A 27,314-nucleotide genomic window follows, 5' to 3' on the forward strand; every position below is an offset into this window, starting at 1 on the left:
CAATGCAAAAAGGTCATGAAACTCAACAGATCTTATGGCTACTTGGGTGGGCTTCAACAAGAGGTATGGTTCTTTGACATACTCAGTTTCAGAGTGCATTTTCAAGACCCATGGACAAAGAGTCAAACAGAAACTTTCAGCTGAAGAAAGGATCTAGTGGAAGTTGTGGACACACATACCAAGGTGATGTCTTTTCCAGCCAAGATTGAGAGGTTGCACTATATGATGCTCAAACTCAGAGTTATACACAAGATCATCCTTACAGAACTTGGACAACGTGACGTTGGACACAACTTTTCAAGCAATCACATTTCTCTTCTCCCCAAAATTACAGTTGCTTCATTTATATAGCTGCCTAGTGCTGAGAAAAGGTGGTACTACAAGAACGGCATTCAAATGGACAAATTACACCTTGCCAATATAGCCTAGATGCCCCCAACCCTAATCTCCATTTTATCTTAGAAAAATAACACGAAGATAACCATGCTAAAATCTTTAGTACTTGATTAAGCGTTGAAGCAATATATTGCCAATATTGCTTGCAAATTGACAAAAAGCTCGTGTGCCACTTCCACTTGTGTGGCATGGATGCCATGCTTTGTTCCGGCATCAACTGCATAAATAAAAAATGCAATTGAAACTTGAAATTCGTATCACCTAGGCAAATAACCCATTATTGCTTGCTAAAGTGATTATGTAAGGACAAAGAGCACAACAAGAATATACTAGTACAATTAAGCATAGAGAGACTTGAGGTGCAGTTTGAAATCTTTTCTCCACTATTCCCGTGCATGTAAGGACTAAAAGACTGGTTGCACCATCATTCAAAAAGGCTCTATCTTTATTCTCTTTCAGAATCGTGATTTGTAAAGAAGTGGATTTTTTTGAAGAGGGATTTAGTCCATTTCTCTCCACTTCTTATGATGTGATAACCCAGCCTTCTAAAAAGTAGAGAATAAAACTTGTTGCATTTATTGACCTTGAAGTAGTGGGTTGATTAGAGATGACTTGTAAGCCTTAGCTGTGTTTCGACAGCAGATATTTTGGGGTAAACATCCATGATTTTCTCCTCAGCACTTCGGGCATACTGCATTGCATCCCTGCAAGATATTAACAGTAGATTCCAAAAGAAAAAATCCCACTTTAGAACATATCTCTGAAGCCTCAAGTACAGCTTCTGCAGGCCTTTTACAAGCTAATCATGAGAACGAGGCAAATGCCATCAGGGTGTCCAGAGGGTCTATGCTATACATGTTCAAGTCGATGATCTAAAAAGGTTGGTTTTTGGACCTACTTTTTCTTGGTTTTCCAAAACTTGGTCATTCTGACATGACGTAGCAGCATCTCGCTAGAGTACAGTGCAGTAAAGGCCCAATCTTGTAAGTCCTATTAACATGGATAGTCATTGAGTGACCCGTGAGTCTAGGAGGCAGTTTGGGCTTTTACAAGACCAAGGATGAGAATGGAGGCAACCACCGAAGACACAAAGGGAGCCAAGAGATGCATAAGTAACAAATCATGCATTTACATCCACTTTCAGGATACGTTCTATTCCTTGAGAAGTCGTATTTTGTAAAATTGTGAGTGGTCTTTGTATCTAAATTATATTTTTCAGTTCACTTGGAAATAGTGAATTTACCTGATTAATATGGTAGGTTGCATGGAGACCTCTAGTTCCACAAGCAGCCTTCCTTGCAGAAAATGACATCTAACACGTTCAAAAGCCATCACCTAGAACAAAAATCGGGCAGGTTAAGTGCCTGTAGCTTCAAAGCCACTACCTCCATAAATCACAGGACTCTTTATCTTTTTAGTCTGAGACGCTGTTGTGCACAAGCTCAGGTGCAACTATACCAAAAGGCCATGCATTCAGCCTCATATTTATATCATGCCAAAATAAGGAAAAGAAAACGAAAGGAAGAAACAAGGGTTTCCCAAAGATCAAACCTTGGGAAAATTTGACTCCACAAGCGCACGCACAGCTTTTTCAACCTCTTGTTGTTGCTGTGAGTTATCAGTTCTCACTTGGCCATTGCATTTTGGATTGTCAATAAAATCATATGCAATGTTGTCGTTTGGAGGAATCGACGTTGAGAATGCCTCTGCTGGTTCTGAAATAAAAAACAAGAGTTGTACGCACTTGAGAGTTAAATTTAGGAACAAGAAATTTATTTTATTTTTCCAAAAAAAAAAGACTTCTATTAAGTATGAACAAGTCAATAAAAAATCATGGCTAGAAACCCGGAATCCTCATCACAATTCATAGCGTGTGAGGTAGTCGCAGCAGTCAAGGGCATGGTGACGCCAAGAGAGTCCAGTAGGAGTTGATGAGAAAAAAATCCCATGATCCCACTCCTTCATGAAGAAGACATGCTCTGCTTGAGCTGATCTAGAAGGTCCCTGTATACAGGCCCATGTTCTTGGAATTATCGGAGTGTCCATAGTGTGAAAGGGTTATAGAGTCTTTTGGTGCGAACACTCTAGGTGTGAACCTCTTAGTAAGAGTCAGATGATAAGGCCTTAGTGCTAAATACATTGTACATGGTGTGAGTATTATCATTCTAATACAATCTGTGTTCATGTGCAATCTCTCTCTCACTTGAGTTCCGAGTGCAAAGAGCTATATAGACACCTCCGTGGCCAGAGAGCACTGGGCACCATTACATAGAGACAGGCGAGCCGACAGATGAGGACCCTCGCGCCGTAAGAGGCGTGCATATGAGGAGGCACAATATTGGGATATATACCACCTACTCATGAGCAGAGATGCAGCCACTGCATGGCGCAGGATGAGAGAACCTCGCCCTCGTACCCCGATTGAGGATCCACACACATGGCGCACATATGCAAAGAGCCTCTACCATATCCCTCAGCAGCCGCCCATACCACACCCACCCTTCACCCTTGTTCGCCTGCGTAATCCCACCCACCCTTCGCCCCTGTTCGCCTGCGTAATCCCACCCACCCTTCCTCAGGCCCCCAAGGCAGTAACATCTCTCTCTCTCTCTCTCTCTCTCTCTCTCTCTCTCTCTCTCTCTCTCTCTCTCGCTACTCCCTACCTGTAGGCTGTGGGAGGCGCTGCAGAGTAATCTCGAGGAATGGCTCCGAGTCTCCAACAGAAGCTCGAGGTCCTCGAGACGGCAATGACGGCACTAATCAAGGAGAACAAGAAGACATCCGATTCCAACCTCAATGAGGTGGAGACCAAATTACACCAGCACATCATGGCCCTCGAAGCACGGGTCACGGACCTTGAACAAGAGAACACGGCACTCAAGGAGGAGGTGAGTGCATTGAAAGTGGAACTGGTAGCCGTCAAGAACACCGAGAAGGAAGAAGGGGAGATCAATGACAACACTCTCACGATGTCACCATTTGGCCACCCGAATGGTTCACTCTTGCTTTCACACTATGCACATATTGGATTGGTGTCCATGGCTTATGGAATGTGCCTATGCATGTGATTGACATGTGTCATGCTGTATAGTTGGATATGATATTCCGTTGGGACTTGACGTTATCATGCCCGGAATATCTGGAGGACTTGGCTTTCCGCTGGGACTTGTGCCTTTGTGTACATGCCCGGAAACGCCTGGAGGATTGGCTTTCCATTGGGTCTGGTATCGCATATACTTGCCTGGAAACGCTTGGTCTTATATGGTTTCATGAACGGAAATTGCTCATGCCAATGCTGCATTGCATAGCATCTTTATGTGCTTGCCTGCAAATGATATTGCATGCTGTTTTCATGCCTGCATGACCTATGTGTAGTTCCGGGCTAGGGGACGCCCGTCCGTGAACCGTGCGTGTGAAACTGTCTGCTGACATGGTTGTGTGGCATGTGAACAGGTGGTAAGTATTACCCAATCTAGGCTCAAATAGCCCTTAGGACTTGGCCAATATTTATAAGTGAGTGCGTTCCCACTTCATTAAAGTTTGGGCGCCCAAAAGTCACTTATAAATTATGACCGCTTCCAAGTTCACACTCACTGAAGTCCCGAGGCATGCAAGACTCAATGTCCAGGACCTGATCCTCCCTTTTTACTCATAAATGGGCATCTCCCCATGTCCCCTCACCTGATTGGACCCCAATTCACTTACTTATTAAGAGAAAATTCGTGTTTTCTCTTCATGAGGATTTTTGGAGGCTGAAAACTCTGTTTTTCCACCATTTCTCTCCATTTCCAAGCTCTCCATAGCCATACCCAACTTGCTAGGGTGTTTTCCAAGCTTCCAAGAGTGTTTCCAAGTACTAATCACTCTCCTACTCACTCCCAATGACTGAAATTCAGCAAAACAGCTCTCATTTTTGCTGTAATTTCTGGTCTTTTTGCTGAAAACCCTAATTTCAACCTTCCTTTCTCAAGTTGAACCATAGGGGAAGCTTTCCCAGGATTCCCTTCATCGTCTTGAAGACTTTTGTTGCGAAGGATTGCGGAAAATCGAAGATATCAACACTTCTAAAGCTTCCAACGCAAAGGCTTCCGCTATCCCAGGATTCCCTTCATCCTCTTGAAGACTTTTGTCGCGAAGGATTGCAGCAAATCGAAGATATCAACACTTTTAAAGCTTCCAACGCGAAGGCTTCCGCTTGCAACAACTTCTATGAAGACTGGTAAGCTAATTGGACAATGTGTTGTCATTACTTATTCAGTAGGAGGGCAGGACTCCTTGTTTAGCCGCCCTGTGTAGTATTTCTCTTGTCCTATGTGCTCTTGAAGATGTTGCTACCTTGCTTGGTAGAACATAGAGCCAATGGTAGAGAATATGGGCACTGAAGTCGGGCCGGGCATCAAGGCAGCTCCTTGGTGATCTACATCGACATACCATTGTTTTCTAAATACTGAATTTCATATGCATTGGCATGGAGGATTTGGCAATGGATGCCCGTGAAGCTATGTATTGAATTTCTCCAATAGTAATACAATTTACTCAAGGGAGGGGTCGGCCATTCCGGCTCATTGTGTGTCTCTTGTCAATTTAGCAATTTACTTCTTGTATATGAGCAAGTGTCCTTCAAATCTTAGTGTATTTAAGTGTATTGATTAGCATTGTGTTCAACCAAGTTACACACGGCCATCAAAGAAGAGATCTCCAAGGAGGTCACAAAGAACATGGAGGAAAAACTCGAAGCCAAGCAGTCAGGATGGGTTGAACTCGTGAAGAAGAACATCCGTAAAGAAGTGAGGGAGGAGACTCAAAGGGAAGAACACCAAATCATTCACACCACCATTGAGGAGGAGAAGATGAGGCATGCCTGCCGCCTCAACATTCGAGTCACAGGTATAGCCGAGTCACCCGACTCCACTCCCGAGAAAGATGGATAGCTTCTATGCATGAAGCTCGGCTACAGGGAAGAGGACCCTCTCCCCTTCACCAAAGCATGGAGAGCCGGGAAAGACTCAACATGCAAGCGAGTCCTCATCCTACAGTTTGCAGGAGAGACGGAGAGGGTCACCTTCATGAGGAAGAGGGTGATTCTACGAGGATTACAGGGAGATCCCATCTATTTGGATGACGACCTTACAAGGATGCAGATAGAACATAGGAAAACATGCATGCCGAGAGTCCTACAGTTCTATCGCGATGGCCGTGTCATCATCGATGGCGAGGCCACCGATGAGCACCAGGCGCGGCCTATGGGACATTGGCTATGGAGGATCCAGATTCAAAGATACACATCAGTTTGGAACTGCAATGGAGCACTTTGGACACATCCTGGGAGGATGGAGGAGGTCATGGAGGGACGGGACATCATACTACTTACACAGACGCACGAGAGCCCAGAGAGGGGGCTACCCAAAGTAGAGGGCTATCAGTGGGAGTTTACATACAGGGGGACCACACGGCAGAGCACATCGAGAGGATCTGGAGGTATAGCGGTACTCTTCAAGCGAGAGCTACAGGAGCGCCTACAGGTGGTAGCACGTGACCAAGAGGCTAGATACATGTGGATTAGACTGCAGCTCTTAGCTGATAGGGTGTTATACATTGCTCTATGCTACTTCTTTCTCTTCTAGAGGATCGAGATATGCCATGACAGCAGAGGAGGAGAGTAGAGGGGAGGAGGAGGACACATGGCCATTGGAAGAGTCACCATATGCAGCCCTTTCAGATGAGATCATACACTACTCCAACCTAGGGGAAGTCCTCCTTATGGGGGACTTCAATGCACGGACACAGAGCCGATAGTGCGACATTTATGATTTCGAGCACACACTAGAGGTGGAGGACACGAGAGCTTGCAGGGTGTTAGAGGACATGGGGCCGGATAACACCAGATATGGTCATCACTTACTTGAGCTGGGAGAGCGACACCATCTCTTTATTTATAACGGGATGAGACAATGGCAGGATTCAGGAGCACTGACATGCTTTCCACGATCGCGCGGGGGGGGGGGGGGGGGGGGGGGGGGGGGGGGTAAGCACAGTGGACTACATCATGGGGTCCATGGAGACCACATGAGGAGGAGGACACAGGGCCATTGGGAGAGTCACCATATGCAGCCCTTTCAGATGAGATCATACACTACTCCAACCTGGGGGAAGTCCTCCTTATGGGGGACTTCAATGCACGGACACAGAGCCGATAGTGCAACATTTATGATTTCGAGCACACACTAGAGGTGGAGGACACGAGAGCTTGCAGGGTGTCAGAGGACATGGGGCCGGATAACACCAGATATGGTCATCACTTACTTGAGCTGGGAGAGCGACACCATCTCGTTATTTATAACGGGATGAGACAATGGCAGGATTCACGAGCACTGACATGCTTTCCACCGGGGGGGGGGGGGGGGGGGGGGGGGGGGGGGGGGTATAGCACAGTGGACTACATCATGGGGTCCATGGAGACCACACAGGCAGTGACATCTTTCACCATCCCCCCCTGTCCTATTGGTGAGGATCACACGTACCTCTTACCGTCACTGGCGAGCTCCACACCAGCACCCACATAGCCCACACAGGCATCGCATACAACTTTCTACTTCACCCATGACTTGGCAGACATATATGAGCATCATGTATATGACAGGCTATTCCAGATGGATCCCCTGTCACCTCTAGACACACTCACCACCCAGCTGTCATCTCTACTACATATGGCCGCCACCCGCAGCTTCCTCCATCATACACACATTGCACACACAGATAGATCTGGGAGCATGCCCCAGAATCGGTGGTATGATGATGAGTGCAGAGAGCTATATAGACACCTCCGTGCCCAGAGAGCACTGGGGACCATTACACAAAACGCCGTAAGAGGCGTGCATATGAGGAGACATAGTACTGGGATATATACCACCTACTCATGAGCAGAGATGCAGCCACTGCATGGCGCAGGATGAGAGAGCCTCGCCCTCATACCCCAATTGAGGATCCACACACATGGCACACATATGCAAAGAGCCTCTACCATATCCCTCAGCAACCGCCATACCACAGCCACAGGAGTCTCGCCCTACCACCTCTACTTTCTTTACCGTCTCGATGGTAGAGAGAGCTATCCGTCGGTTACAGCATGGGAGATCGGCTGACCACACAGGTATACAGAGTGAGCATCTTATTTATGCAGCTGACACACTGGGACCCTTTGTTGCTCACCTCTTTAATAGGGCACTAGTGGAGGGCCTACCAGCTGAGTGGACTATGCACACCATCGTGCCTCTCCACAAAGCGGGAGACATGCTAGACCCCAGCAACTACAGGACTATCATGATTGGTCATACATTGTTCAAACTTTATGGCGCAGTGCTCGAGGCAGAGTTGAGCTCATATGCAGAGAAGGAGGGATTGCAAGCACCAGGGCAGGCTGGATTCTGACGAGCTTTCTCCACTATTGACCATATATTCACTCTGAGATGCCTGATTGACCAGGCTAGGGCGCGGGAGAAGAGATTATACTGCTGCTTTGTGGATTTTCGCAAAGCATATGACACGATGCCACGAGAGAGACTCTTCCAACGCCTACAGTCATTGGGGATCCCATTAGAGATGGTTTGGGGCATCTATGCCTTATATGAGCAGATCCTCGGGCGCATACGATGCCCTGGGGGTCTATCTGATGTTATTGCTAGCACCATAGGTGTGAAGCAAGGATGCCCACTCTCTCCTACACTATTTGGGCTATACATCGATGAGGTAGCTGACTTCATTGCACACAGAGGGGGCTTACAGTGAACCTTGGGAAAACCAAGGCCATGATTTTCCACACCTCAGGGCCGGTTCGACGACAAGCCATCTTCACACTAGCAGGAGGACAGGTAGAGGTGGTAGACTCATATGTGTACCTAGGGATTACATTTACGACTCCGCCAGGAAGATTTACTATGGCACAGGCAGCCAGGGATAGACTCACACGAGGGTATGCAGCTTTGGCCATGCTAGAGAGACAATGTCACCAGGCACACTTCCAGGAGCCCTGCATGAAGGGGTGGTTGTTTGACACACTAGTCACCCCTGCTTTGATGTATGCTGCAGCAGTATGGGAACCTGGGCTCGCCACCTCCACATGGTCTCAGATAGAGAGGCCTCAGATTCTCATGCTCTCACGGATGATCCGCAGCAAACCCTCCGTCCCACATGACATTGTCCGGACGGAGTTTGTTGCACCTCCTATGCTAGTAGAGGCCCTCTTCTTGACGATCTGCTTCATACAGAGGATCAGAGATATGCCATCAGATCGACTCTCACATAGAGCTTTTGAGGCGTCCAGGAAGCTTGCAGCAGAGAGTGGAGATAGGAGATCATGGTATTCATAGATGATACAGTGGCTCACTCAGCATGGTCTCGACATAGATCACCTGCCACCTTTCCAGTATGATATACATGCACCACTTATGCGTATCTCAGCGGATGGATTCATACAGAGACCTGGATACATGGATGTGTACATGCCTCACAGTGCCCGAGTGGCGATTGGCCAGCTCAGAGTGTTATCACACCAGCTTGAGATTGAGGCAGGTAGGGCAGCATGGATCCCCAGAGCAGAGAGGATATGTAGACTATGCCAGGAGGAGGTTGAGAGTGAGGAACATTATGTATGTAGATGCAGAGCATATAGTGTCATTAGAGAGAGATACACCACCATCTTCAGTGGACATCCCTCACTCCGCTAGATCATGGAGTCCGCAGACTAGCGCAGATTTGGCCAGTTCTTGTTAGAGAGACAGCGCCACAGAGAGACGCTGATACAAACTCATACCACAGGGAGAGGTGGGCAATAGCTACAGCTCACTGATTTCTTCCAGAGATCTATCCCAATGCCTACCCTGACACAGGAGGGGGTACACTTCAGCGCGTTGCGGACCTCCGAGCCAGATGAAGACCAACAACACCAGGCTACCAGACTCCCAGACTACATCAGAGGGAGATCACAGAGATACGGGCTCGACATCAACACCATATCCAGGAGCGGCTAGCTCACTTACACTCACACCCGGAGATCATGCTCCGAGGTATTTTTGCCTTGCCATCGCCTATGTATCACATATTACACCCCCATTATGGTACTGGTTGGAGCTAGATAGATCTGCATTGCATTCTTGTATACCCTACGCATATAGGTTGCATACAGAGCCTCTAGCAGTAGTGCTCCATCCATACTAGCTCAATACTTTCATACTTCATTTCATGTTGACACCCCCCCACTAGCTCAATACTTTCATACTTCATTTCATGTTCATTTTGTCCTTTTTTTTTTCTGGACATCCAAAAGACATTGATAGTTGTAAATTGATTTGTCTCATAGGTCGAGTTCGGCCTCTAGTAGACGTTAATACAGCTTTCTTTCTTTCTTTCTTTCTTTCTCTCTCTTCCATTTCCATGTCTATGGTTCCACACACCTTGGCTTGATCTCTACACCTCTCCTTCCACTCTCACTCACTCCCTCCTAGACCCTGCTCATGATCTGCCATCTCACCCAGCTCACCGATGATGCAACCCCTATAGTCGCCCTTATAGCTGCATTTCAGACCTGATTATCAACTCATCATATGGTGCGTTTTCATATGCTGTGGCCATTCCATAATCAGCTTTTTATCTCATGAAGATTACCATGCAATAAAATCCCATACAGTCGGCGTTTTTTCATGAAAAATCCTACGTTGTAACCACCATACCTTCAGCGTTTTCTTCATCAAGAGGACCCTCTCCTATGCTCCACAAGATGTCCTGCAGCTTTATCACTCCATTCATCAAAGGTCTTCTACAAGAGTTCCGAAGCATGGAGACATACTTCATCATCATCATCTACAGCATGAGAGGTGTCACGAGTTGGGATTTCTCTATGCTTCTGGACGTATGGACGGGCTCCATAGCGTGGACATGACACCTCGTGGCAGGGGACTTACGTCTACGCCAAACATAGTCACAAGGGACGGGGGACGGGGACGGCCATAATTAGGGAACGGGGACGAGGGAGGGAACGACACTCAAAAAATACCTTTTTTTTTAAAAAAAATTCTACTCTACACTTATTCTACTTTGGAAGTATATCAAAATGAGCACAAATTTACACTAAAATGGTAAGCTTTTGAGTCATATTATCAAAATACGCGAATCAAAGAGTGAAGGCATTCACAGTTGATTGTATTAATAATTAAGTAGATACAAAATGAGTCATGATTCAAGAGTCAGGACTAAGCCTTAAGGAGGCAGAATACATTGACGGACTCAAATGAGTCAATGACAAAAAAGTGCTAAACACTAGAGGCTAGAGGCTAGAGCTAAGTAGTAAGGCCCATGAATCATGATCCATGAATGATCATCCACGTGAAGTGCTCGCCTCATGGTCATGGGTAGCTTGTGCCAAAGAAGCATCAAGCTCATCCTCACTCTCATCCTCACTGGCATGCTGCTCCTGCACCTCATCCTCTTGTTGCTCTTCTTGTTGACTCATCTCCCACTCGGTGAAGGAATCTTCCATCTTGGTCACGCTCTTGCAAAGCATTCGCAAGTTCGCGCTGACAAAGACAAGGTCATTGGCACGCTCTACCCCGAGTCCGTTCCTCTTCCTAGAGGCAATGTGGCTGTAGGTACTCCAAAGTTGCTCCAAGCAAGAGAGCTGACGGCTTGGCTAAGTATGCGGATGGCAAGCTACTGCAGCTCATCCGAACCAAAGTCCTCCCACCATAGAGTAGCACCAACTTTGGAGCGGTCAACCTGTGCATCATGACAGCCATAGAGCCCATGAAATGACCTGTATATCGAAAGCTGGTCCCTGATCTTGCGCCTAACTGATGCATCAAGCACAAGACGATCCAAGATGATCCTCCATCCAGCGCTCACCTCCCGGTCGCTCTCCTGCTTGTTGCCTTGGAATTCTGGGCCCACCACATAAGCTGCTGCATGCAATGGAGAGTAGTAGGAATTCCATCTTCCTAGACACAAGGCATGGATCTCCTCGTATCTGTCTTCATCAGGCACGAAGTCTTTCAACTTCTCTATCATGCGATCCATGACCTCGTAGCCCTTGCCTATGCATGGTTGCATAGCGTCTACAATCCTCAATAGGTGGAATATGGGCCTCACCATAGCATCTGTGGTCCCACCAAGAGGCGTTATCCGCCCGTAGCCTACACTCTTGGCCAGTGTTTGTACGGGACTCTTGCATGGCGACAAACTCGTCGCTAAGGAAAAGCCCCTCAAAGCACCGCTACAATCCTTCAACCGGCCCAACATGAGAATGTTGTAAGAAAACCGGGTGTCGGAATATTTGAGAAGAGAGAGACAGGACCTCTTGTTGAACTCATGCCGAAGTCTTTGGTAGTTGAGGACAAAAGAGACCAAGGTGTTGGCCTCCTGGGCTGATCCATGGTAATGCCCCGCTGTCCTTGAGGAGGTTATTTAGGCAATGAGCCATACAAAAGGACACCGTGACATGTCCATACATGCCTTGGAGAATAGCTCCCGCCGCCCTATTGGAAGGCTCCCCATCTGTAACAAAGCCCACTACATGCTCGGGACCAACGATCTCCATGGTGGTAGCCCACTCCACCGCAAGCACATCCGCGCTCTTCCCGGTGCCGGATGCAGCATGAGATGAGATGAAGTACATTTCTCCGCAGAATATGCAACCACCTCGTGAATACTCCTCTTGCGAGTGTCACTCCATCCATCCACAATGAGGGAGACTCCGTTCCTCTCCCAATGCCGCTTTGTGTTGTCGACCGCTTGCTCTAAAATGCGCTTCTCCTTCTCGAGCAATGTAGTGCGCAAGCTCTCGGATGAGGGGGGTGTATAGGTTGAGCCATACTCCCCAATCTTCTTAACCATGACCTTGAAGTATTCCGACCTATTCAAGAAAGTAATTTACTAATGAGAAGGGGACTAGGATGATGAAAACATGAATGATGAATTGGCAATGATCGGTTGCACTTACCTAGCCGCTTGAAAGGCAATGTGGTCGTGGAAGAAGAAGCGGGCCACTGCCATATCCACCTCCTCCTTCAACTTGGGGTTCCAATTCTCCCCAAGTGTAGATTGTCGTCGTGGGCCACGTAATGGTTGAGAGGCTGTGGAGATGGAGGGTGCCGCCGTGGAGTGCCACGCTATCTCTCCTGAAACATCTTCCATGCCCTCTTGCTGTCCTTCCCCAGGAAGAGTTGGTAGATCTCCTCCTCTAACTTAGCTAGGTAGGCTTGTTTCTTCCTCCACACAAGGCGCCGAAAGATCATCCTATATATATATATATATATATATATATATATATATATATATATATATATATATATATATATATATATATATACCTAGATGAATCCAGAAACATGCCCAAATTCACCTTTTAGGAACATGCATGTTATATAGTCATGGTAATCAACACACAAGACTATATAACTATCCACTTCATTATGCATAGTATGGAGTAGATACTACGACATTCCCACTAACGTCATCAGTGCCCAATAGCGTGTGTAGAACTCATGGTAATCAACCCACAAGACTATATAACTATCAACTCCATTATGCATAGTATGGACTAGATACTACGACATTCCCACTAACGTCATCAGGGCCCAATAGCGTGTGTAGAACTCTGTATCAAGATATGCTCTCATACACGCACTCCGCTCCACACACAAGATAACGTCATCATCCTAGCTTGTCTATGTGTGTGAGTCCCAATGGCAATCTCACGTTGTAACTATGCCCGTGTCTCACGACACTCATCATCGTAACAACTGTTCTGTGGGACAGTGCCACTAGGGGCCCCCGTTTGGGGCGGGGGGGGGGGGGGGGGGGGGGAGGGTGCAAGGGATCATTGTGCAGGGAAACGCATATGAGGCGGATGCATGTAGTACACCTCCCAACCCTCTCGTAATCTCATCTAGAGGGCTATGTGGGTCTAAAGCAAACAAGCCATCAGATACTGCATCTCGGTAAACCCCAACTCTCTCACGTGTGAAGTAATATCTCGGGTACCTAGGTAGATGAGTGGCTGGCCCATCACTCGGGGATCTACCTAGTAGTGTGAAACTCAAGTATGCATAATCGGGTGCTATGCCAATGGGCCTACTGGAAATCGTGAAACCCCGCACATCAGGTATCAATGAAGGAGATTCCATCAAATAGTCCACTGTGCTCGCTCCCCCTTTAGAGTTCCAGTGTGTGAGCATCTGATCCTTGCCATTTCGATAGGCCATTGTATATGACCAATCCATGTGCACTCCTGAGTGTGAGAAAATGCCTACCATTATTTGTAATCTCCCGCTCGTCCTATGCTGATCTATGCAACCCTACATCCTCTGCCGTGATCCCCCGGCACATAGCCTCCCGAGTATCATATAGCTCTGTCCAACATTAAGACTGGAAATTGTTAACTAGATAAAGATAGATGTAATAAGTCGAACCTTAGAGAATTTCAGAAGAAAACTCTTAATTTATGGTCTTCATACTTGAGGGGTAAGCTGTCGGCATGAGCGCAAGGAAGCCACCGATATATCTTTTACTCGTGAGAAGTATGAGAGAGATATTCTCAGAAGGAGTCGTATACCGATAAAGTTTTAGATGATTCGAAAAACTGTTGGTTAGATAGAACTTAAGATGTTGAAAATTCCTGGAGGAATCGCCTATGTCTTCCGGCGATAAAAAATTTTCGGGTACGGTTTCAGGATGAGCCGCCGAACTAGTCTCTTGCTCGAACATTCGTTGTTGGGCGAGGCCCTGAGTGAGACGCTCTGCCCTACGTAGTTGCTATTCTGCTGCTAGCATTTCGATGGACCATAGAGGGCAGGGATCTCACAAGAACAAGAAAGAATGGCACAACAGGTAGGGGAGTACACAAGTATTGAATGGTGATTAATGCCCTTAAATAAGTTGACCATTTTAAATTAACTATAATTTTTGAAAAATGGGAGTGTCCACATTTGCAACCCCGTTCCACCCTCTATTGCACATATTGACAAAGACGGGGCAATCACGACAATAGCTGAAGTGTCAAGTGTGAGGCCACTTGTCTCACTTTGATCCACTTTCTAACAAGTGTCAAGCCACTTGTCTCACTTTGGTCCACTTTCTTGCCACATGTCCCAATCTAAGAGATGGGTCCTTCCATATACTTTATCTCTAAAAATATCCCAACTGGTAGACATTCTGTCATAGGCACTTTGCCAACTCTTGGTATCTGCTCAATTCCAGATATAATGACGCGAACAGAATTTCCATCGGAGTCGGGCCAAAAATAGCAACTCTCCTAAATTCTAGGAGTGTGGTCCTTTGTATTCTAGGATAATCCCCCATTCCCAAAGCTTGTACTTTCCAAATATTTAAACATCCTGGAGTCCACCAGACCCCTTTCAGACTGGGAAATGTCCAGGCTGGTGACATCCTCCCCAACTTCTTAAAAGTTGTCCGCAACTTTAAGCTTCAAGCCATATATGCAAGATATAATCATGTCCCATCGATTGGGCGAGACGAGACAGTCTCAAAAATCCAATATAACTGAAGAATCCATGTGGGCAAGACTAAATAAGTCTCCATAATACCAATATCAAAATCATGTCGTCCCAAGATAAATGGCGAGACAAAAACAGTGCCATAAGTCTGGATATCATAATCATGTCCCAAGTAAATAGGCGGGACAAATCAGTCTTATAAGTCCAGATATCATAATCCATGTCCCAAGTAAATGGGCGAGACAAAATAAGTTTCCTGCCAACAAGACATCGGTCCACATGACCCTTGGCATAGACATAAGTCCCGTCATGTCCACTTTACCACTTACACTCCGTGTTGGTACTCTGACCACACACCTTGGATGAGAGGTGGGCTCAAGTAACAAGATAAAACAATCACTCGCAGGCATAGATAACCTGGTTTTCCATAAGCATTTCTGCTACACATAGTTTGTAGGCATTTCGGCCACCAATAGTTTGTAGGCATTTCGGCCACCAACTCACACTACCCTCTCAAGTGCCCATGTTCCCTTCCATCTTCTCTCTATTGTTTCACCCACACATGATAGAAACAATCTTCAAGAGAGCACGTAGGACAAGAGAACACTACACAGGGTATGTTGTGCTTGTCACTACCCTTTGAAGTGCCCATGTTCCCTTCCATTTGCTCTCTATTGTTCCATCCTCACATGGTAGAAACAATCTTCAAGAGAGCACGTAGGACAAGAGAACACTACACAGGGTATGTGAATCATGAGTTTCATAAGTCCAATGCATCCCAAATAAAGGGAGCCATAAAGAATAATCCATCCCAGTAAAAGGGAGTCATAAACATAATCCATGAACCTGAGGATGAATTCAAATCCCTCGAAAAGAAGTCCAGGAATCCATAGACCTGTATACCATACCTCTTACCACATACTCCGTGCTAAACCACACACCTTGGAGTAGAGGTGGACTTTGAACAATGTTTCCCTGAAACCATCTCAAGGCAAACAACAACACCTTTCTCCTTGCATAGCTATACAAGGGTTAGTGAACATCAAAAACACTTCATAGTAAATAGCAAAAGCACCAACTTTGCAAACTCAAAGTATACTTAGCTGTTCTTTGCCAGGTTGGTCATGAAGCCAAAAGAAATATCTCCTCACCATATCCTTAAGATATCCTGAGATATATCTCCATATAGCTTGCCTGTAAGCTTGATAATATAATCCACAATATCCATATGGAAAGAGTGCTAAATGTGTGCACATAAAGCCAACTCCACACTTCCACGATAAAATTCTGTGAATTCATAAACAATCTGTCTACTGCTCATGCTCTTGCTTCATAAGCTATGAAGCGGCTGGCCATGCTTAACAGCAATGATGGTAAGTGTGGTCCCCACTTGAGATCTTTTCTCTTCCTTATTGATAGAAGGAAGCCTCCGCTTCTAAGAAAGCCTATGCTCTGACACCAATGAAACTCGCACCGGGTGCCCGGGGGACTAGGGCCTTTTACACACTTGTTGATACCATCAATGCATGTTAAAACACTTAAACATGGCCACAGCCTTAACACATATCCATCATCACTTTGCATAAAACATAAAGCTGGACAAAACATCCACAAATGCTGAAAATGGAGCTTGCACGTGTGACACCGCATAGAGGCCGGAATGGGCCGACCCCTCCCTTGGAGTATTTTATTACCCAAGGAGAATAATATCATGTACAAGCTTTGAGGGCCTTATTCTCCCCACGGGAGATGCCGGATTATCCCTATACAAATGCCATAACACAGCCCAACACAAGGCAACTGAGCCGGAACATAGGCTGTAGAAATGCCGAGCCATCAATATATTTCATATACCTCCGTGTGAGTACTGATTCTTCCCCAAAAACCACGGGTCTTCATGCAATAGAGCTGGTACAGCAAGTACAACTCTCCATTCAGCCGGTACAACAAGTACAATGGCTGGTACAGCAGGTACAGTGGCTGGTACAGTCGGTACGGTGGCTTCAGTATTTCTTCGCGATGGAAGCCTCCAAAACAGTCCCCAACAGCCGGTATTCTTCATGGGCAGCCTTCAAGTGAGAGAGAAAGAGAGTAGCCATCATTAGGGCAGCCTTCAACGGTGGTAGAGGCTAGTGTGCAGCAAGAGAGCCTCCATTAATGAAGAGAGAGGGCTCCAATTTATAGATTTAGGCCTCCCATGAGCTAAAATGGCAAGAGAAGGCTACAATGACAAGTGGAGAGCCACACAATAGCTGAAGTGTCAAGTGTGAGGCCACTTGTCTCACTTTGATCCACTTTCTAACAAGCGTCAAGCCACTTGTCTCACTTTGGTCCACTTTCTTGCCACATGTCCCAATCTAAGAGATGGGTCCTTCCATATACTTTATCTCTAAAAATATCCCAACTGGTAGACATCTTGTCATAGGCACTTTGCCAACTCTTGGTATCTGCTCAATTCCAGATGTAATGACGCGAACAGAATTTCCATCGGAGTCGGGCCAAAAATAGCAACTCTCCTAAATTCTAGGAGTGTGGTCCTTTGTATTCTAGGATAATCCCCCATTCCCAAAGCTTGTACTTTCCAAATATTTAAACATCCTGGAGTCCACCAGACCCCTTTCAGACTGGGAAATGTCCAGGCTGGTGACATCCTCCCCAACTTCTTAAAAGTTGTCCGCAACTTTAAGCTTCAAGCCATATATGCAAGATATAATCATGTCCCATCGATTGGGCGAGACGAGACAGTCTCAAAAATCCAATATAACTGAAGAATCCATGTGGCGAGATTAAATAAGTCTCCATAATACCAATATCAAAATCATGTCGTCCCAAGATAAATGGCGAGACAAAAACAGTGCCATAAGTCTGGATATCATAATCATGTCCCAAGTAAATGGGCGAGACAAATCAGTCTTATAAGTCCAGATATCATAATCCATGTCCCAAGTAAATGAGCGAGACAAAATAAGTTTCCTGCCAACAAGACATCGGTCCGACATAAGTCCCGTCATGTCCACTTTACCACTTACACTCCGTGTTGGTACTCTGACCACACACCTTGGATGAGAGGTGGGCTCAAGTAACACGATAAAACAATCACTCGCAGGCATAGATAACCTGGTTTTCCATAAACATTTCTGCTACACATAGTTTATAGGCATTTCGGCCACCAATAGTTTGTAGGCATTTCGGCCACCAACTCACACTACCCTCTCAAGTGCCCATGTTCCCTTCCATCTGCTCTCTATTGTTTCACCCACACATGGTAGAAACAATCTTCAAGAGAGCACGTAGGACAAGAGAACACTACATAGGGTATGTTGTGCTTGTCACTACCCTTTGAAGTGCCCATGTTCCCTTCCATCTGCTCTCTATTGTTCCATCCTCACATGGTAGAAACAATCTTCAAGAGAGCACGTAGGACAAGAGAACACTACACAGGGTATGTGAATCATGAGTTTCATAAGTCCAATGCATCCCAAATAAAGGGAGCCATAAAGAATAATCCATCCCAGTAAAAGGGAGTCATAAACATAATCCATAAACCTGAGGATGAATTCAAATCCCTCGAAAAGAAGTCTAGGAATCCATAGACCTGTATACCATACCTCTTACCACATACTCCGTGCTAAACCACACACCTTGGAGTAGAGGTGGACTTTATCCATAAAAGCATCATATCCTTGAGATATCCAAAGATTTCTTCTCTATAAACTCGGACAGATTCGTCCATAGAAATTGCTTGTGAAGCCCAATATCTATATAAATCTCGTCCAAGAAAGAAATCTCCATAGATATAATCCATCCCAATAAAGGGAGCCATAAACAATGTTTCCCTGAAACCATCTCAAGGCAAACAACAACACCTTTCTCCTTGCATAGCTATACAAGGGTTAGTGAACATCAAAAACACTTCATAGTAAATAGCAAAAGCACCAACTTTGCAAACTCAAAGTATACTTAGCTGTTCTTTGCCAGGTTGGTCATGAAGCCAAAAGAAATATCTCCTCACCATATCCTTAAGATATCCTGAGATATATCTCCATATAGCTTGCCTGTAAGCTTGATAATATAATCCACAATATCCATATAGAAAGAGTGCTAAATGTGTGCACATAAAGCCAACTCCACACTTCCACGATAAAATTCTGTGAATTCATAAACAATCTGTCTACTGCTCATGCTCTTGCTTCATAAGCTATGAAGCGGCTGGCCATGCTTAACAGCAATGATGGTAAGTGTGGTCCCCACTTGAGATCTTTTCTCTTCCTTATTGATAGAAGGAAGCCTCCGCTTCTAAGAAAGCCTATGCTCTGATACCAATGACACTCACAGCGGGTGCCCGGGAGACTAGGGCCTTTTACACACTTGTTGATACCATCAATGCATGTTAAAACACTTAAACATGGCCACAGCCTTAACACATATCCATCATCACTTTGCATAAAACATAAAGCTGGACAAAACATCCACAAATGCTGAAAATGGAGCTTGCACGTGTGACACCGCATAGAGGCCGGAATGGGCCGACCCCCCCCTTGGAGTATTTTATTACCCAAGGAGAATAATATCATGTACAAGCTTTGAGGGCCTTACTCTCCCTACGGGAGATGCCGGATTATCCCTATACAAATGCCATAACACAGCCCAACACAAGGTAACTGAGCCGGAACATAGGCTGTAGAAATGCCGAGCCATCAATATAATCCATATACCTCAGTGTGGGTACTGATTCTTCCGAAAACCACGGGTCTTCATGCAATAGAGCTAGTACAGCAAGTACAACTCTCCATTCAGCCGGTACAACAGGTACAATGGCTAGTACAGCAAGTACAATGGCTGGTACAGTAGGTACAGTGACTGGTACAATCGGTACGGTGGCTTCAGTATTTCTTCGCGATGGAAGCCTCCAAAACAATCCCCAACAGCCGGTATTCTTCATGGGCAGCCTTCAAGTGAGAGAGAAAGAGAGTAGCCATCATTAAGGCAGCCTTCAACGGTGGTAGAGGCTAGTGTGCAGCAAGAGAGCCTCCATTCATGAAGAGAGAGGGCTCCAATTTATAGATTTAGGCCTCCCATGAGCTAAAATGGCAAGAGAAGGCTACAATGACAAGTGGAGAGCCACACAATAGCTGAAGTGTCAAGTGTGAGGCCACTTGTCTCACTTTGATCCACTTTCTAACAAGTGTCAAGCCACTTGTCTCACTTTGGTCCACTTTCTTGCCACATGTCCCAATCTAAGAGATGGGTCCTTCCATATACTTTATCTCTAAAAATATCCCAACTGGTAGACATTCTGTCATAGGCACTTTGCCAACTCTTGGTATCTGCTCAATTCCAGATGTAATGACGCGAACAGAATTTCCATCGGAGTCGGGCCAAAAATAGCAACTCTCCTAAATTCTAGGAGTGTGGTCCTTTGTATTCTAGGATAATCCCCCATTCCCAAAGCTTGTACTTTCCAAATATTTAAACATCCTGGAGTCCACCATACCCCTTTCAGACTGGGAAATGTCCAGGCTGGTGACAAAGCTCCTCCCTGAAAAGTACTGCCACTCCTCCAAATCCTCTAGTACCTCCCATTGTACGTGGCTGAGGGCGGAACACTGATTCCCATCTATAACCCCACACGTTAGGAAGCCTCTTGTTTGTGCACTGATGGGTCTCCGTATACATAGGAATATCGCTGTGTCTGAAAGTATCTTGCATCTATTCTAAGGGCTCCATTGCAATTCCACACCGTGAATCGCAAGGTCTCATAGGCCGTGCACCGCCAGGCGAGCCTCATCTCCGTAATGATGACTCGGCCATCTCTGTATACCGCCCATTTCTCCTCTTTCCTTGCCTCAAGCACACGCGGCATGTGTTCCTTCTGGGGTGCTATCTGTGCCGATGTAAGGTCCTCAACCAAACAAATCTTTTCCCCCTTAAGGGCCATCCTTATGGAGAGGAAGGCCTTCTTCTTCTCCAAGTCACCAAACCTGATGATCAATATCTTCGCCCTGGTTTCATCTCTGCCTACTCGCCATGCTCCAGCAATGGGCACATCAGTGGCTCCAATTTTTGTTGCAAGAGCTTTTGCATCCTCTTGGGGATTTGCCTTATCTTCCCAACCAACTATGCGTACATGTAAGGCACATGCCTGTCTCTTGGCTTTCTCTTCCAATGTAGCATTCATCACCTCTACTTTATTGACTGGTGTATCCTTCTGCTTCTTTACTACTTCAATCCATGGGCTGACTTCCTCAATTTGTTTCTTTGTGGCACTGGCAATTTCAGCCCATGAATGCATTTCCTTCTCACCCGCAACCACTTTTGCCTTACATGATTCCAAAGTGTTTTGCATTTCTGTGATGTCTTTTTCACGTTCAGCCATACATGTCTTCAAGGTGCCTTCGTACGATGCAACCGTTGTGCCAATCTCCCGAAGCATGTCATCCTCCCATTTTTGCATCTCTTTTTTCATTTTCGTGTGCATCAAGGCTTGGGCTAATTCCATCTCAACCCGTACTTGGGCTTGCATTTCTCCCTTCCATTGGGCATATATCTCTTCCTTCAACATTTCGTATATCACTTTCTTTTGGGCATGCATCTGCTCAGTCCATTCCTTTTCGCATAGTGCTCATCACTGTCCTTATGTGCGGTTGTATCTCCTCATAAACGGCCTCGTCTCGTCGGGCCGTCTTCGCATGCCTTCGTGAGCCAGGGGACATGATCCCTCCCCTCAGTCTTCTACGGTAGGCATTTGGTGCCTTCGTGGGGGTGTGAAAGATTGTTCCACCATCCTGTTCTCCCTTCTAGTATTGAGACATGTTTCCCCCTAGTTGTTGCCTTGGGGACCTGAGCAAGCGTCGGTGGGAAAAGGAAGGCGGCTTGCCTACGCACAGAGCAGGACAGATGGCGGGCAGGCACGCTGCATGTAGGTGGGTGTGACAAGCGGGCACAGGGCGCTGCGCAGGTGCCAGGTGGGCAGGCACTCTACATCACGGGCAACGCAAAGAGAGAGAGACCATCAGCGCGCAGCGCGAGCAGGGAGGAGGGGCCTGCAAGGGTCATACCAAAGAGAGAGAGAGAGAGAGAGAGAGAGAGAGAGAGAGAGAGAGAGAGAGAGAAATGAAATGAAATGATATATTAACGTCTTCAGAAGGCCAAAATGACCTATGAGACCAAAAAGGTTACAACAATTGGTGGATCTGATACAATGTCTGTGTAAGAAAAGCTAAAAACAACTAAACAACTAACTGAAACTGAAACAGCTATGAGGAAAAGTACGGTACTAGGAGCTCCTAATGGAGAGAGAGAGAGAGAGAGAGATGAAATGAAATGTTATATTAACGTCTTCAAAAGGCCAAAGTGACCTATGAGACCAAAGTTACAACCATGTGACATCTGATACACTATCTAGAAAAGAAAAGAAAGAATTGAAGGTAAGTATCTAGCCCTACAATACATCAATAGGGAGCATCCGGAAGCAGAAACTAGGGAGAGTGGGAAGCTAATGCTACTAGTCGAAATGGGGTACATGAGTACATGGATACATGAATACATGAATATGGGGGAGTACAAAAGTGACAGTGAGTACAACAGTATATGGCTGGAGTGGTAATCATCCTAGGAACTCTAGCATGGGTCTCTGCCAGATGGCCTGGATATCTGCCATAGTGAGATGCCTGGTCGGACGAGCCTGATGTCTCGCAATGATGCTCTGAATCCTCCGGTGTAGGCACCGTCTCCGATGTGAGGATCTGCGAACCCTTGGGCATCTGGATCTGCCCAACTGGATAGCTCTCTCAACTAGAGTCCCACAGGGTGCCTGCAGCTGAGCTGTCGGCTGTGTGTTCTCCCGAGTAGTCCCTCTAAAGAAGTCAGTAATCTGTCTGTGTGGATTCCCTGCCAGTCGGGCGTCTGCTCCTGATAATGGACTCTCTGAGCCTACGGATCTCCACAGAGAGAGAGAGAGAGAGAGAGAGAGTGACAGAGAGAGAGAGAGAGAAATGAAATGAAATGATATATGAACGTCTTCAAAAGGCCAAAATGACCTATGAGACCAAAAAGGTTACAACAATTGGTGGATCTGATACAATGTCTGTGTAAGAAAAGCTAAAAACAGAAATAACTGTGAGGAAAAGTACGGTACTAGGAGCTTCTAATGGATAACATCTGGGAGGAAAACTCCAGCAACAAAGGTAAGCATCATACACATCACTATCCAAAGATGTCTCTCATCGATCGATGGCGGATATCCTCAATGTCCTCCATGGTGAGTACTCAACGTCTCCCATGCCGTGCTAGTATGGTCCTGATCCTCTGATGTAATCTCCGCCGGTGTCGAGATGGGCCTCTCATCTTGGGGCGCCTGGACCGCCCCAGCTCTATAGCCCGATCAATCAGTGTACCTCTAGTGCGGCTATACTCTGGGGCTAGCTGCAATGCCTGCTGGCCTGACTGCTCAATCTCTGGTCGAAAGAAGTCTGTAATCTGCCTCTGTAGGTGTCTCTCCCTCTCTGATCCCGTCCCTCTCAAGAGACCCTCTCTATGTCTACGAAGCTCCAGCAAGTATAATCCGAGGCATCTCTGATCCTGGTATCTCATGACTCTAGAAAGTGGTCCGAAACCCTCTCTAAACAGGCAGTGAAAACGGCCTCGTATCTCATAATATACTGGACAGTGATATATGTAATGTAACTCTTTCTCTGGCTCCATCTGGCACAGCTGACAAATCCTGGCCTCAGCTGGTACTCCTCTGAATCTGCCAGTCTCAATCTCTAGCTGGTGTGAGGATGTGCGCATCTGACCAACAGCACACCGTACCCCATGAGAAAGATGAGTATCCATGTAGCTGGGTCTAATCACAAACCCATCCTGTGTGAGCTGGAGAAGATGATCTCTATAGAAAGCCATCTTCGTACCAAGCTCCTGTGTCGGCTATATCCATGTCCTCCTAGTGTCCAGCTGAATCAAGTCCTGCCTGATAAGTCTGGTAATCTCTGCCCGTGTGAGAGAGAGGGAGGGTGCATCCAGGGAGTACTGAAATGGAGGTAGCCTTTCCATACTAAAGCCATGCAACTGGAACCAAGCTGTCATCTGTGCATACCAACATGATCCGTCTCCCTGTGATGCCAACTGTCGTGAAGACTCCAGGGCTAAGCGAGCATATCTGTCTCTAGGGAGAGCCCAAGTGCTATGTATAAAGGAGACTGATCGAGTGAGTGCCTCTACCACCAATGGGGGGGCAGCCATCTCTGCACGGATAATATCATGTGGTACGGAGGCCTTGGCCCTAATCATCCGGGAAATCATAGAAACCAAGGGCCTCTCCATAGGAGAAACCTCTCCTGAACCCTGCCTGCCCTAATGCACGTATGCCCTCTCTCTCTGCCCATCTACTCAACTCCTGCTCAAGAATAGATGCATATAATCTAGTCAATGTGTGACCAATCATGATGGTACGATAATTCCCAGGAAGCATGGGATCCCCTGACTTGCAGATAGGCACAATCGTGGACATATTCCAAGTCTCAAGAAAACCCTCACACACAGCTCGGTTAAACATCATAGCAATAAGCTCTGCAAGCATATCTCTGGCATGAATAAAGTGCTCTGCTACCAAACCATCATGATCATATGCTCTCCCAGTCCTCATCCTGTCAATAGCTTTCCTTACCATCTCAGCAGTAAAGAAAGCACATGTCTCTGTGGGCATGGCTCCGATGGGTCTGGCAGGGGCGGCTGTCCTGCTGCTGTGTACAGGGATGCTGCATACTCACCCCAAATCTCTATAGCTGATACAAATCCCTCTCTAACTGAGCAAGATAAGCCCTCTTCTTCCGTCGCACTAGGTGCCGGAAGGTAATCCGTGACTGTCTGTGAGTGGTAACACCCATGAGCACCTCTCTCTGTAATCTGATCCTCATCTCTCTGCACTCCTCATCATACCAACTGTTCTGGGGTATGTTCCCAGATCGTCTCCGTGTAGGCTGACTTTGGGGATATGCCTCTGATGCTGCAACATGAAGCATATCTATCAATATCTGAGTGAGCTCATCTAATGGCCGTCCCGGCTCCTCGGCACATAAGCGTATGTATATCTCATCCGTGTACACGGTGTCAGTCTCCCTCGTAAAGGTATAACGAGTGTGTGTGGAGACCTGTCCCAATGGAGCGGTGCTGAACTGAAATGTGAGAGTGAAGGACAAGATAGCATGATCCACTGCTATTCCAACCGGCCTAGTGCCTACCATAAAATGCTGAAAAGAGGGAATGAGACTGGGCTGAGCCATAACATAGTCCACTGTACTAGCACCATGCCTATGTGGAAAGCAAGTGAAACCGCCCGATGTCGGGAATCTCTGTAGGCCATTCAGGATGGCCAATCCGTGTGCAATCCCCATGTCTATCAAATACCGCCCATACACTGTATGTTCCTCATCCTGTGAGAGTCTAGATAGGCCCATATCCCTAACATCAAGCTCCCTCAACATCTCCTCTGAGGTATCATAAAATACTGTCTGGTTATGGGCGGTCCTGGCATTGAAGTCCCCCAAGAGAATGATGTCACCATCCCTGGAGAACTCCCAAATGTCATCATCCAAAATAGAAAAGGGAGACTGCCCGCTAGGTGATGCATACACTGATGTACTAGGAGCAAAATAGCATATAGCAATGTAGAGATATCTGCCCGTCTCTGCCCTCAGTCTAACCCACATGTACCTAGCCTGCTCATCTCTGCGGACTATATGTATCAGTGGCTGTAGCTCCTCTCTAAACAATACTGCCACTCCTCCTGAGCCCCGTCCTCTATGCTCTGAACGAGTCTCCTGTCTACAAGCTGTCTCCCATCGGTATCCACTAACATGTGGCATAGACTATCCAGGAGCCTGATGCGTCTCACAGTAGAAGATGATGTCCCTCCCAGTGAAACTATCCTCAAAAGCCCCTACATCAAGACGTAGAGATCCATTACAATTCCAAGTAGCAACTTTGAGTGTAGTCCCATAGGTCTCGCGCCGTCATGAAGAGCGCCTCTCCATAATCACCACTCTACCATCTCTATAGAAGGCCACTTTCCCTTTCTCTCGGGCTGCCCTTATCTCTGGCATAACTTCTTTCATGTGGGCAAGTTGCGAGAGTGTGAGGTCATCTCCAAGGAATATTCCCGTCTTCTTGAGTGTAGGACGTCTCTTCAAGAAGTCGTTCTTCGCTTCCACGGAGGGGAAACGAATGATAAGTGCTCTCTCCTTAGAAGATTCGCCACCACTACCTTCTCTCTTCTTTCCCACTCTCCATGCCTTTGTGTGCATGGCTTCAATGCCCATCATAGAGAAGAGGTCCTTGGTTTCCCCTTCCGCATCATCACGGTCTTTTAGACCGGACACTCGTACATGTAAGGCCCGGGTCTTCCTCCTTTGCTCCTCTTCAAGGGTCATGTTGATGATGGTGGGAGTGGGGATGGGTGGCGATTCTTTACCTTTCCCTTTCTTGGCGACCTCGATCCATTTCTCCGCCTCGTCCATCTTCTTTTGTGTCTTTGTGATCACCTCCACCCATGAAGATGTCTTCTCTTTATGTTGCTCCTCCTCCTCTCGAATGATCCTCATTTGCTCCTTGATGGTATTCAGCTCTTCAAGAAAGGAGGGCTGAAATTTTCCATCCTCAAGATTGCTTTTTGAAGTGGCTGCCAACTCCTTTTGAGGGCTGAGATTTCAGCCGCTTGACTCTTAGCATGCAATTTGGCCTCCGCTAGTTCCTCCTTTAAAGCTGAAATCTCAGCCTCTTGCTTGGAAGATCTCTCTTCGAGCTCTTGGATTTTGTCAAATCCCTTCTCGAGTTTGGAGAGGCGGTTTATGATTGCGGTGACGGAAGAGTCGACCATCTTCTTGTTTTCTTTGATAATTGTGCCGAGCTTGTCCTCCATCTTCACGAGCTCCTCTTTAACCCAGTCTTGGTCATGACTTTTTGCAGGATTCCCACAGCCAATGGACTGAAAATTAATTAATTAATTAATCCATGACACAGGAGCAAAACAGTAGCAACAAGGGGGGGAAGAGAGGAGAAGAGAGTTATGTTGCTGCCTTGGGGGCCTGAGGAAGGGTGGGTGGGGAAAGGGCGGCACGAAGATAGACAGGCGAACAGCGAGAGAGGGGGGGGGGGGGGGGGGCGCAGGCAGGCAGCGAAGAGAGAGAGAGAGAGCGAGAAGCGAAGGGGAGGCAGGGCAGCGAAGAGAGAGAGAGCGAGAAAATAGGCAGGCGGGCAGCGAAGAGAGAGAGGCGAACAGCGGGGGGGAGGGGGGGGGCGCAGGCGGGCAGCGAAGAGAGAGAGAGCGAGAAGATAGGCAGGCGGGCAGCGGAAGAGAGAGAGAGAGCGAGAAGATAGGCAGGCGGGCAGCGAAGAGAGAGAGGCGAACAGCGAGGGGGGGGA

General features: G+C 46.8%; 1 protein-coding gene across 1 annotated transcript in view; it reads right to left on the minus strand.

The window, feature by feature from the left end:
• Positions 1-316: 316 nt before the first annotated feature.
• Positions 317-27,314, minus strand: part of LOC147602900 (Cation efflux family protein) — a 133,467-nt gene continuing 106,469 nt past the window's right edge. The window contains exons 11-14 of the mRNA XM_086797002.1: positions 1,948-2,111; positions 1,640-1,731; positions 980-1,100; positions 317-613 (exon numbers count right to left, since the gene is read on the minus strand). Of these exons, the coding sequence (XP_086653128.1) occupies positions 998-1,100; positions 1,640-1,731; positions 1,948-2,111 (359 nt within the window). The 3' untranslated portion in view covers positions 317-613; positions 980-997. The remainder of the gene's footprint in view (positions 614-979; positions 1,101-1,639; positions 1,732-1,947; positions 2,112-27,314) is intronic.

Source organism: Cibotium barometz, chromosome 65 (assembly GCF_041138505.1).
Source record: "Cibotium barometz isolate CiBa-2024 chromosome 65, ASM4113850v1, whole genome shotgun sequence".
In the NCBI taxonomy this organism is placed as follows: Eukaryota; Viridiplantae; Streptophyta; class Polypodiopsida; order Cyatheales; family Cibotiaceae; genus Cibotium; species Cibotium barometz.